Raw genomic sequence first — 13,244 nt, 5'->3', positions numbered from 1 at the left:
ATTGGTGGTAGCTGGGCACCATCTAGTTTTCTGGTCTCAGACTGATGGAGTCTCTGGATTATGTGGCCCTTTTGTCTCTTGGGCTAATATTTTCCTTGTGTCTTTGGTGTTCTTCATTCTTCTTTGTTCCAGGTGGGTTGGGGCCTAATGATGCCTTAGATGGCTGTTCACAACCTTTTAAGACCCCAGACGCCACTCACCAAAGTGGGATGCAGAACATTTCCTTAATAAACTTTGTTATGCCAGTTGACCTACATGTGCCCTGAAACCTTGGTACCCAGACCCCCGTCCCTGCTTCTCTGTCCCTCAGAGTGTTTCATTATGTTCAGGAATCTTCTTAGCTTTTGGATTAGTCCAGTTGTGCTGACTTCCACTGTATTGTGTGTAATCCTTCCCTTTACCTAAGATAATTCTTGTCTAGTATCTAGTTAGTGAATTCCCCTTTCCTTCCCCCGGCACTGTCATAACCATCAAAGAATGTTTTCTTCTGTGTTTAAACCTTTTATTGAGTTCTTATAATAGTGATCTCATACAATATTTGTCCTTTTTGCAACTGTCTAATTTCACTCAGCATAATACCTTGCAGATTCATCCATGTTGTGAGACATTTTGCTGATCCATCATTATTCTTTACCGTTTTATAGTACTCCTTTGTGTGAATACATCATATTGTGTATATCCATTCATCTGTTGATGGGCACCTAGGTTGTTTCCATTTTTTTGCTATTGTGAACAGTGCTGCAATGAACATGGGTGTTCATGTATCTATTCATGTGAAGGTTCTTATTTCTCTAGGATATATTCCAAGTAGTGGGATTCCTGGATCATATGGTACTTGTATTTCTAGCTTTTTAAGGAAGCGACAAATCATTTTCCAGAGTGGTTGTACCATTTTACATTCCCACCTGCAGTGTATAAGTGTTCCAGTCTCTCCACAACCTTTTGAACATTTATTATTTTGTGTTTTTTGGATTGATGCTAGCCTTAATTTAAAGACTGTCTCAAGAACAGATTTGATGCATTGAACACTAATGACCAAAGACCAGACGAGTTGTGGAATGACATCAAGGACATCATACACAAAGAAAGCAAAAGGTCATTAAAAAGACAGGGAAGAAAGAAAAGACCAAAATGGATGTCTGATGAGACTTTGAAAGCTTCTTTTGAAGGTAGAGCAGCTAAAGTGAAAAGAATAAATGATGTAGTAAAAGAGCAGAATAGACGATTTCAAAGGGCAGCTCGAGAAGACAGTAAAGTATTACAATGAAATGTGCAAAGACCTGGAGATTGAAAACCAAAATGGAAGAACACCTTTGGCATTTCTCAAGCTGAAAGAACTGAAGAAAAAATTCAAGCCTGAAGTTGTAATATTGAAGGATTTTATGGGGCAAACATTAAATGATGCTGGAAGCACTAAAAGAAGATGGAAGGAACATACAGAGTCACTGTACTAAAAATAATTGGTCGATATTCAGTCATTCCAGAGGTAGCACATGATCAATAACCAATGGTACTGAAGGAAGAGATCCAAGCTGAACTGAAGGCACTGATGAAAAACAAGACTCCGGGAATTGACAGAACATCAGTTGAGATATTTCAACAAACAGGTGCAGCACTGGAGGTGCTCACTCATCTATGCCAAGATATTTGAAAGACGTGTACCTGGTCAACCAACTGGAAGAGATCCATATTTGGGCCCATTCCAAAGAAAGATGATCCATTTGAATGCGGAAATTATCAAATGATATCATTAATATCAAATGCAAATAAAATTTTGCTGAAGATTATTCGAAAGTGGTTACAGCAGTACATCGACAGAGAGCTGTTTGAAGTTGAAGCTGGATGTAGAATAGCGCTTGGAACAAGGGATGTAACTGCTGATGTCAGATGGAGCTTGGCTAAATGCAGAGAATACCAGAAAGAAATTTATCTGTGTTTTATTGACTGTGCAAAGGCATTTGTCTGTGTGGATCATAGCAAATTATGGATAACATTGTGAAAAGTGGAATTTCAGAACACTTAATTTTGCTCATGAAGAACCCGTACTTAGAGCAAGAGGTAGTTGTTCAAGCAGAGCAAGAAGATACTTCATGTTCTAAAGTCAAGAAAGACGTGCATCAGGGCTGTGTTGTTCTTTTACCATAATTATTCGATCTGTATGCCGAGCAAATATCTAAGAAGCTGGACTATATGAAGAAGAAGCCAGCGTCAGGATTTAAAGAAGGTTCATTAACAGCCTGCGATATACATACAACACAACCTTACTTGCTGAAAGTGAAGAGAACTTGAAGCACTTACTGATGAAGATCAAAGACCATATCCTTCAGTATGGATTACATCTCAACATAAAGAAAACAAAAATCCTCACAATTGGGCTAATAAGCAACATCATGATAATCAGAGAAAAGACTGAAATTGCCAAGGATTTCATTTTACTTGGATTCACAACCAATATCTGGAAAGCAGCAGTCAAGAAAGCAAAAGCCTCGTTGACTTGGGCAAATCTGCTGCAAAAGACTTCTTTAAAGTATTAAAGCAAAAATGTCCACTTTAAGGACTAAGGTACATCTGAACCAAGCCATGGTGTTTTCAATCGTCTCATATGCATGTGAAGGCTGGACGAGGAATAAGGAAGACTAAAGAAGAATTGATGCTTTTGAATTATGGTGTTGTTGAAGAATATTGAATATACTGTGGGCTGCCAGAAGAAGGAAAAAAATCTTTCTTGGAAGAAGTACAGCCAGAATGCTCCTTAGAAGCAAGCACAGTGTAACTGGGGACGAATCCTCAAAACACACCTGGGCGTCAGTACAAAATGCTTCTTAAATTGTTTTACCAAAGGGAGAGGAAACTGTGGTATATATCGATCAAATCCAGTCCTTCCTTGACTGATGGTTTTTCTCAGGAATATTATATCCTTAGCACTTCCAAGCAGCACCATGCACAAGCCAAATACTTTTCCCTAGACAGAGAAATTCTTCAGTCAGAAGGTTGTTGGTGCTTAAAGTAAATGACATACTCAGAGCTCAGAAACAGTTAGTATCCAGAAATCTTGGCAGGACCTGAAGATTCTGTTAAAGTTCGTCCCCTGGTCACTCACATACTTTTTTTTCCTGAAACTAAGCTCGATTTGTTATGACATTGGCAGGATATTTGCCAACTTCATATGATGAAATCTTGTGCCTACTTTTCTGCAATCTGCCCTCCAAAATAGAAAATGAGGGTCGGTTTAAATATCACACTGGCTTGCTAGCTTTCGCAATGTACCCTAAATTGCCAGGTGACGGACCTGAGATTGTTAATTTTTTCCCCCCCATTTGGGAATATATGGTCTTTAACACCCATGCCTCTGTCAGCTTGTTGCCCTGTGGGGATTGTGTATTTCTGTGATGCTGGAAACTATGCCACCAGTATTCAAATACCAGCAGGGTCACCCATGGCAGACAGGTTTCAGCTGAGCTTCCAGACTAAGACAGATTAGGAAGAAGGACCCAAGAGTCTACTTCTGAAAAGAATCTTAGGAATAGCAGTGGAACATTGCCTGATATAGTGCCAGAAGATGAGCCCCTCAGGTTGGAAGGCACTCAAAAGATGACTGGCGAAGGGCTGCCTCCTCAAAGTGGAGCTGACTGTAATGACTTGGATGAAATCAAGCTTTCAGGACCTTCATTTGCTGACGACTCAAAATGAGAAAAAACAGCTGCAAACATCCATTAATAATCAAACCTGAAATGTACAAAATATGAATTCAGGAAAATTGGAAATCGTCAAAAATGAAATGGGACACATAAAGATTGATATCTTAGGAATTAATGAGCTGAAATGGACTGGTATTGGTCATTTTGAATCAATCATATAGTCTACTATGCCAGGAATGACAACTTGAAGAGGAATGGCATTGCATTCATCATCAAAAAGAACATTTCAAGATCTATGCTGAAGGACAATGCTGCCAATGACAGGATAATATAGATATGCCTACAAGGACCACCAGTTAATACAAGTATTCAAATTTATGCACCAACCACTAAGGCCAAAGATGAAGAAATTGCAAATTTTTACAAACCACTGCAGTCTGAAATTGATAGAACATGCAATCGAGATGCACTGATAACTACTGGTGATTAGAATGCAAAGGCTGTAAAGAAACAAGAAGGATGGGATATTGGAAAATATGGCCTTGGTGATAGAAATGATGCTGGAGATCACATGATCGAATTTTGCAAGACCAACGACTTCTTCATTGCAAATACCTTTTTTCACCAACATTAATGGCAACAATCTGTGTGTGAAAGCTGGGCAATGAATAAAGAAGAACAAAGAAGAACTGATGCCTTTGAATTATGGTGTTGGTGGAGAATATTGAATATACCATGAACTGACAGAAGAAGGAACAAATCTGTCTTGGAAGAAGTACAGCCAGAATGTTCCTTAGAAGTAAGGATGGCAAGACTTTGTCTCACATACTTTGGGCATGTTTTCAGGAGGGACCAAACCTGGGGAAGGACATCATGGTTGGTAAAAGAGAAAGCAAAAGAGAGGAAGACCCTCAAAGAGATGGATTGACACAGTGGCTGCAACAATGGGCTCAAGCATAACCACAATTGTGTGGATGGCATAGAAATGGGCAGTGTTTTCTTCTGCTGTACATAGGGTCACTAAGAGTTGGAACGAACTTAACGGCACCTAAAACAACAACAACAGTTTATTAGGAAAGTGATTCCAGGACGAACCAGTAGGAGAGTGGGGCTGTGAGACATGGAAAGGTATGTAGTCAACACTGTGTATGGTAATAGTAAGTTACCACTGAGGGAAATTGAGGTTCAAACCAGTGAGAAATTGTCCTCTTAGAACATGCCTCAGAGTTGTCCCAGCCAATGTGTAAGATAACTGGGATTTGTGTCCACCAGCTCCCACCTGTCTCTGACTAAGAGCCTCTTCTTGAGCCATTAAAATCTTATCCAACCTGGCCTTCCTGAGAGCCGACAAAGTTTGTCCCTGTTCTCAGAAGAAGCAAGTAGTTCTCAGGCAGAGAGTCATAAGTGTTCTCAGTAAGAAGTAATCACAATGGACAAGGATTGTGGATGCCACAGGAATATAAGGAATATGTAAGTTAACTTTGTGGGAAAAAAACATAGTGGCTTTAAACAGCAATCACTTTATTTGCTTACAGTTCTGTGGGTCAGCTGAACAGCACTAGACTGGGTTGAATTGTCTGTGGCTAGAAAAGTCTAGATATGTCTGGAATGGTTGGGACAGCAGACTCCTCTCCTCCAGGGTTTTTTCTTTCTCCATTAGACTAAAACATTTCTTCACATGACGGTTTCTGGGTCTCAGTAGAAGAAAGAGCAAGCCACCATGCACAGGGCTTTTCAAGCCTCTATTTTTGCCAGTATCTTATTGAACAAAACAAGTCACAACACTAGTCTACAGAGTACATTATGGTGAAAACTTTACTGAGTATATTTCCCAGAGCCCCTTTCATGTCCCGGTTTCTCAGACTGTAGATAAAAGGGTTTAGCATGGGAGTGACCAGAGTGTAAAATACAGCCACAATGACATCCTTGCTATTGGAGTCACTGGATGAGGGGGAAACATACAATCCAATAATTGCCCCATAGTACAGAGACACTACAGAGAGGTGAGAGCCACAAGTGGACAAGGCTTTGCAAATCCCCTTGGTCGAGGGGACCCTCAAGATGGTGGCACCAATGTGACCATAAGAGACCAGGATGCATATGAACGGAAGGGTAATGACTACTCCCCCTACAGTCAGAATAACCAACTCATTGGTTGAGGTGTCTGAGCTGGACAGCTTCAGCAAGGTAGATAGGTCACAGAAGAAGTGAGGAAGAGTGTTGTCTCCACAGAAGGACAGATAGGCCAGGAGTAGGGTGTGCACTAGGGCATTGGCGAAGGATAAGACCCAGGATACAATTACTAGCAGGAAACACAGGCTTTGCCTCATGATGATGGAATAGTGAAGGGGGTGACAAATGGCCATGTACCTATCGTAGGCCATTGAGGTGAGAAGGAAACTATCAATATCAGCAAAGAATATGAAAAAATACACCTGAGAAATGCACCCAGCATAAGAGATGGATTGATTCTGTGTTTGCATGTTCATCAGCATCTTTGGGGCTGTGACTGATGAGAAAGAGATGTCAGTGAAGGCCAAGTGGCTGAGGAAGAAGTACATGGGGGTGTGGAGGCTAGAGTCCAGCTTGATAAGCAGGATGATGAGCAGGTTCCCCAGCACTGTGGTGAGGTACATGCCCAGGAACAGGGGGAAGAACATGTCGTGCTGCTCCATCCAGATGGGAAGTCCTAGGAGGAGAAATTCAGACATACTGCTCTGATTATCCCTCCTCATCCTGTTCTTCCTTTTTTCTGTAGGTGAAAAGACACACGGAAATGTGAAAGGATAAGAAATCATTCTGATGTCACATAGTGAGAAAATGTTTTTGAACTAATCAGTATGTCAAACTTAATCTGACTATGTCATGCACTTTTCCCCAGGTAATGTGTCCATCTAGAAAACAACACAACTCTTTTGTGGGGACCACGAAACATCAGAATTATTTATCAGATCAGACCATGTTTAAACTTGATAAGTTCATCAGTTTATAACAGAAATCTGAGATTAAGAATTTAGGATGCAAAAATAGGTCAGTGAACACTTGATAGAAAGACTATTACAGGCTCTCCAATTGATTTGGTGCCACTCTTGACCCTCCCTATTTCTCTCACACAGTATTTGGCTAATGTTTGACTTCAGTGAGTTGGATCAAGATAAGACACCTAATGGGCTGCTCTGAATCTCACAGAAATTAGGATTTGGACATTTGGTGAGAGACATCGTAAGTAACTAGCCAAAGCAATGTCATTAAGGAAAAGAATCTAGGTCAATAACAAAAGACCTTAACACACCTTGTAACATAGCCATCAGTAGTTTCTTCAACAAAATTCCTTCCCACTTCTCAACATTTTCGGTGTACCATTACTCTTTCTAAAGGAATGTTTTTTGGAAGGGAAGAATGAAGGCTAGTTTGTCTTCCAAACTCTGCTTGATAAATTTCCTCAATTCAAACCAGATCACTTTTGTTCTAGTTTTTACAACACCATGAAAGACACTGGCTTTTCCAGTCACACCCTGAAACTGTCCAAGAAGCAGCTCTTTGTAATTGTTTGTCTAGGCTAGTTTACCAAATAGAACCTTCTCCTTTTAAACTGATCCTAACCTAGTTTTATGCCAGTGACACAGACCTGATATTTTTCTAATTTGGAATACTGCTTATACTCTGAATACTATATCATTCCTCTCGAGTCTTCAGATCAGTTAGCCTTAGTCCAATCCATAGGAACACTGAAAAAAGAATAAGAAAAAGAAATACGATGCCTGTGCCTACTACAAAATAGAACACATGTAATATATAAGGACTCAATTTTCTCAAGGTCTTTCACTTTGAGGGCTGAGAGGTACCTCATTAAAGGACCCATCATTCACATTCAGTATTAACCAAAGATTCCAGTATCTACAAATTCTCCCAACTAGGCTAAACCAAGAAAACCAAACCAGTTGCCATCAAGTTAATTCTGATTCATTGTGACCCCATGTGTTTCAGAGTAGAACTGCATTCCATAAAGGTTTCAATGACTTGTGATCTTTTGGAAGCAGAGTGCCAAGCCTTTTTTTTTGAGGCACATGTGGGTGAATTCAAACTTCCAACCTTTTGGTTAATAGCCAAGCTCTTAACCATTTGTGTCAACCACTGGCTCTCCAACTTTACTACATGGTATGGAAAACCCCTATGTTCTGCCTGCTAAGTATAAAATGCTGTTAAGAAAACATTGTTACCTGAGAAGAATTATACATTCTTTTTCTGAACATTACTATGTTAATCATAACCGTAATCATTATAAGAGTGTTAATTGGCTACCTGATAGACATTTAGGTTGTTTGTAATGTTTTGTTATTTCTCGCAATAGCACAGTAAATAACGTGGCTCCTATATCATCTTGCACGTGGGCAAATATATCAATAATTTCTAGAAATGTAATTGCAGGGTATGTGTATTTATGATTTTAACAGTTATTGTTAAATTAAAAGAAGCTAGGGTGGTGAGGAAGCCCATTGTGATGGGTTCCATAAAAGAAATCTGGGGTAATAAGAAAGAGCATGTCATGTGAAGATTCTAGAAATGGGCAATCTAGGTAAGTGTAAGAACATGAAAGAGGAAAGAACAGAGAAAATGCAGGAGTATAGTGAGCAAGGGAATGATATGAGGCAGAAGAATTATCTTGGACGCAGATTATGTAATGCCTGTTCTGCCGTAATAGAAAATTTCAATTCTATTCTCAGAGCAACACAACACCCATGAAAAGGTTAATCAATTAGTGATTTAAAATTTTTAAATATCTTACTGGCTACCAGGTGGGGAACAGAGTATAGTAATGCTTGAGTGTCAGCAGGGATCTTAATAGGAGGCTACTGCAGTAGTCCAGATACAAATTAATGACTGTGTATACCTGGATTATTGCAGGTAGGATGGAGATAATTAAGGAGAATTGGGATAAAATTTGGAGAGAAAACCAACAGAACTCAATGATGGATTAAGAGCAAATGAGAGGAGATATGTGTTTACCCTATCCTCTAAAAATCTGGAAAAATGATCAGTTCCAGAAAAATTATTCTGCACAGAGCTGTCTTATTCTTGTTTGAAGAGTAGAATCATGTTAGCAATCATGAGCACACTGAATGCCTGCACATGTAAACACACACAAACACAGATAATCAAATGACTGAATCTAAATTCTACTCCTGCTCTAACATGGACTCTAAGGTGATGAGCACAGATACCTTCAGCTATAAGACATGGGATGGTTCTTCCATTTTTCTCAAGAAGACCCAGAATCAGGTAAAACAGATGGAGCCTCTAACAGTCTCAAAGACACATTGAGAAGAGTGATCCGTTCCTAACCAAACAAGGTAGATCTATTCAGACACTCTTGTTCACAGCTCCAGAGCAATGGGCATGGGTTCCAACTTTATGAACCACGGAGAGGATCCCAGTGGGAAATATTCTGAAACTCCAAATTAGAGACAAATAACCATTAAATTTTTCCTTGACTTCCATTTGGAGAAGAATTGTTTGTTTATAGCAGGTAATAGCAGAGTTCACCCTTGGGGAATAATGATAATAGCTACAAAGCATCTACTAGGAGCTTAGTGATTCGCAAAGCTTTTTGCCCTCTTAGTTTACACTGGGGAAAATGAGATTAAAGAGTGTATAATAAACCAAGCTGGAGGTTGTAACCCAGGTCTTTTACCTCTGCACCCCAATGTATTTCAAGAACTCCACCTTTGTACCAATATTTGGTGTTGTCAATTTTTTTTTTTTTTTTCATTTTTGCCTTTATGGTAGGTTTGCAATAGTATCTCATTTTGGTTTTGCTGTATTTTTATTTCTATGTTCATTAAAGGTACTGGGCACTTATTCATGTACTTATTGACTCTATCTTCTCTTGCAAAATGTTCAACTTTTTTGTTACTGAGTCGTTCACCTTCTAATTATTGAGTTATAAGAGGTCTTCATATATTCTTGATATAAGTTGTTTGTTAGATCTATATACATGAAATGTTTTCTGTGGCTTGCCTACTTATTTTCTTGAAAGTGTCCTTTGATAGACATAGTTTTTAATTTTGATGAATTCTAATTGGTCATTTTTCTTTTACAGCTCATATTTTCTGTGTTCTCACTGAGAAATCTTTGCTTCTCCGACATCACAAAAATGTTCTTTTTTATTTCCTTCAAGTAGTTTTGTTGTTTTGGCTCTTACATTTTGACCAATCTTTGCTTTCCTTATCTGGCTGCTTTTGCTCAATAAAAGGTTAGTGATATTCATCAACATCACTGAAAATAATTTCTAATTTCTTCTTTAACCTATAAGCTGGTTGAATTCTTTTATATAGTTTTCAATTAATTTGTTTATATTCCAGAAATCCTTCTGTCATTGATTCTAACTTAATTTCATTGTGATCAGAACACATGGTATGTATGACTGGAGTACTTTTAAATTTCCTGAGACTTGTTTTGTGGCCCAAAATATATTCTGTCTTGGGAAATATTAAAAACTGTATACTCGTTTTTTTTTTTTCTGGGGGGGCGATTAGGAATATTCTACAAATATTGGTTAAGTTGGTTCATTTGTTGTCATTGTTGTTAGTTGCCATCCAATCAGTTCCGGCTCATGGCAACCTTATGTATAATATAACAAAATATTCTCTGGTTGGTCCATACAAAAAATAAGGTTGTTCAAATCTTCTGCCCTTTTTTTTTTTTAATTTTCTGTCCACTATTATATAAATTATGGAAAGAGGTTTGTGGAATGATTAGGCTATAATTATAGATTTGTCTTTTTCTCCATATCAGTTTTTATTTTACATATTTTGAAGCTATTGTTATCAGGAACACAAAAGTTTAGAATTAGTAGCTCCTCTGAATGCCTTGAACTCTTTATCACTAAGAATGACTCTCTTTATTCTGGATATTATTTGCTCTGGAATCTATTTTTTTATATTAATATAGCCTCTCGAGCTTGCTTTTAATTAGTTTTAGGATAGTATATTTTTTCCAACCTTTTACTTTTAACTCATTAGTCGTAATAGTTGTTTTAATGCTCTTATCTGCTCAAATTATCATCTGCATCATTTCTGCATCAGTCTCTATTGACTGATTTTTGCCCTCATTCTGGGCTTTATTTTCTTGCCTTTTTCCACCCCCGGTAATATTTGACTGGGTGGTAGACATTGTGGATTTTCACATGCTGATTGCTGGATATTTTTTATTCCTACAAATAGTGTTAGCTTTGTTCTGAGATGCAGTAACGTTACTTGGAAAAAGATTAATCATTTCAGGTCTTGCTTTTAAGCTCTGTTAGGTGGGACCAGAGCTGCACTTAGTCTAGGGTCAATTTCTCCCCACTATTGAGGAGAAGTATTTCTTAATGCTCAGCTCATGCCTCCCAAATTCTAAGGTTTTCCACTTTCACTGTTGGGAAAAAGCACTATTGCTGGCCACACATGAGCCCTCAGAAGTATTCATTTCATAATTCATCATAATTTTTCATATTTACCATTTTTTATGAATTTGTGATATTATCTTTGAAAATGTTTCTTAATACTTAAACCAGCTCACACTATTGGTTTAAATATATACTTCATATCAGATAAAGACAATCACTAAAGCATTTTGGTGAGTTCACATCTTCCTCCCCTCATGTAATAGGCTTTTAGAGAGTAAGAAGATTATAGTAAAAGACAATATGATTTAAGTCTTTTAATCTTGGCAAAACTGATCAAGCTAGCCAGGCAGTATCTAAACAGCATAATGGGCAAAGTACAGCCTCTGCTGCTCCAACTAGGGTGAGAAATTTGGACACAACATTCTGAATTTTCCTTTTTTTTTTTTTTTTTTCTGCTGTGGTTGAAGATGATTGGAAATACAAGGCTCGGAGAAATGCGGATTAACATTAAAAGGAATTCATTGTGACCTTTGTGTTAGAGAATGAGTGAATTTACAGAAAAACATCAGTCCATTGCTCAGATATTTTTCTGCTTGATTCTTCAGACTATCTCAGTCTAGCAACAAACAGACATGACTGCAAGCACCAAAAAGATCTTATTCTGGGAAAGCCACTTTTTCAACTATGGGACAGAGCTGAAACACCACTGGGATATGGAAATAAATGACAGATGAATTCACTCCCCTTGGAATTCGTATATTAGTGAGAAGCCTATGTCTCTGAGATAAAGTGATCTTATAGTTTATTGGCTAAAGTGGGATATTATTGGAAGTAAAATAGGGAGCTGATAATTGGAAGTAAAATGGGGAGCTCTGGAGCAGCAGACATAAAATGATCTCTCCTTAGTCATTCAGAAAGGTATAGTCATCTGCTTCAGCAGGTTTCTTTTTTTAATGTGGTAATATTCACATGACATAAAATTAAATATTTTAAAGTGTACAACTCAGTGGCATTTAAACCCACTGCCGTCAAGTCAAGTTCAATTCATAGCGACCTTACAGGACAGAGCAGAACTGCCTATAGAGTTTCCAAGTAGGGCCTGGTGAATTTGTACTGCCGACATTTGGGTTAGCAGCCATAGCACTTAACCACTATGCACCAGGTTTTCCCAGTGGCTTTTAGTCCATTCAAAATGCTGTGCAACCATCACTGCTCTATTTGCAGATCTCACCTGAAAAGGAAATCTTATACCCATTAAGTGGTCACTTTCCATTTAAACAAATGTCTCTGTGACAACAGGACTTAGCAAGCAGCTCATGTCTTGACACATAACAGTGGTTCAGAATCCAAAGAATTTCCCAGTCCTTCCCACAAATAGCTAGGGTATCCACACACATGATTGAAATCCTGAGATAAAGGATGTGAGCACAAGTAATTTCCTTTGGAGGATCCTAGGATGCAACTTAGGAGACTGGGGAGTAAGACAGAGAAGGGAGTGCAGCCATTAAAGGCTATGCTATTGAGTAGGTTACTGTTGTGGGTATCTGGGGACCAATTCCTCAAACATCTCTGGGGATCAGTAAAAAATACTCCTTAAATTGTTTTACCAGAGGGAAGGGAAACTGAGATACATCCCTGAACTCTCATTCACCATTTACTGAGGGCTTTTTCCAGGGGTATTAACTCCCCAGCACTTCTAGCCAGCCCCATGCTTAAGCCAAACACATATCTCTAGACAGGGAAATTCCTCAGTCAGAAGGCTGTTAGTATTTATAGTGAGAAGTCATTGGTATATTCTGCTGTGGTTCATCCCCTAGCCACTCACATTTTTTTCCCCCAAATTAAGCTTAATCTGTTATGACATGGACAGGATATTTGCCAACCTCATATGATCAAATCTTGTGTCTTCTTTTCTGCACAGTCTGAACTCCATAAAAGAAAGTGAGGGTTTATTTAAATGTCCCATGAGCTCTATGACATTCACACACTGTCCTAAATTGTTATGTCACTGACCTGAGATTGTTATTTTCCCCCACTTTGGTATCTATTGTCATTAACAAAGGCCAACCAGTCCCATGGATTTTAAAATTACCAAATGCCCATATCTTTCAAAGAACTCTATTTTATAAGGCAGTGCTTCCGTTCCCAACAATACTCAACCCAATTTACATCAGGTGAGAATCTTAGTGGTTATGATACTTCTGTACTCCAGAGTTACC

At 38.5% G+C, this 13,244-nt stretch overlaps 2 protein-coding genes across 2 annotated transcripts in view; one reads left to right on the top strand and one right to left on the bottom strand.

Annotated features, from left to right (window-relative positions):
- Nucleotides 1–13,244, top strand: part of LOC111749881 (olfactory receptor 1J21-like) — a 71,683-nt gene that overhangs the window by 10,763 nt on the left and 47,676 nt on the right. The gene's annotated exons all lie outside the window — the stretch shown is intronic.
- LOC111749882 (olfactory receptor 1J4-like) lies at nt 5,423–6,373 on the bottom strand. Its single transcript, XM_023545340.2, has one exon. The coding sequence runs from the start codon at nt 6,371–6,373 to the stop codon at nt 5,423–5,425; it is 951 nt and encodes a 316-aa protein (XP_023401108.2).

Source organism: Loxodonta africana, chromosome 9, assembly GCF_030014295.1.
Source record: "Loxodonta africana isolate mLoxAfr1 chromosome 9, mLoxAfr1.hap2, whole genome shotgun sequence".
NCBI lineage: Eukaryota > Metazoa > Chordata > Mammalia > Proboscidea > Elephantidae > Loxodonta > Loxodonta africana.
Note: the sequence above shows the minus strand (reverse complement) of the source record. Positions and strands in the feature narration are given on the sequence as shown.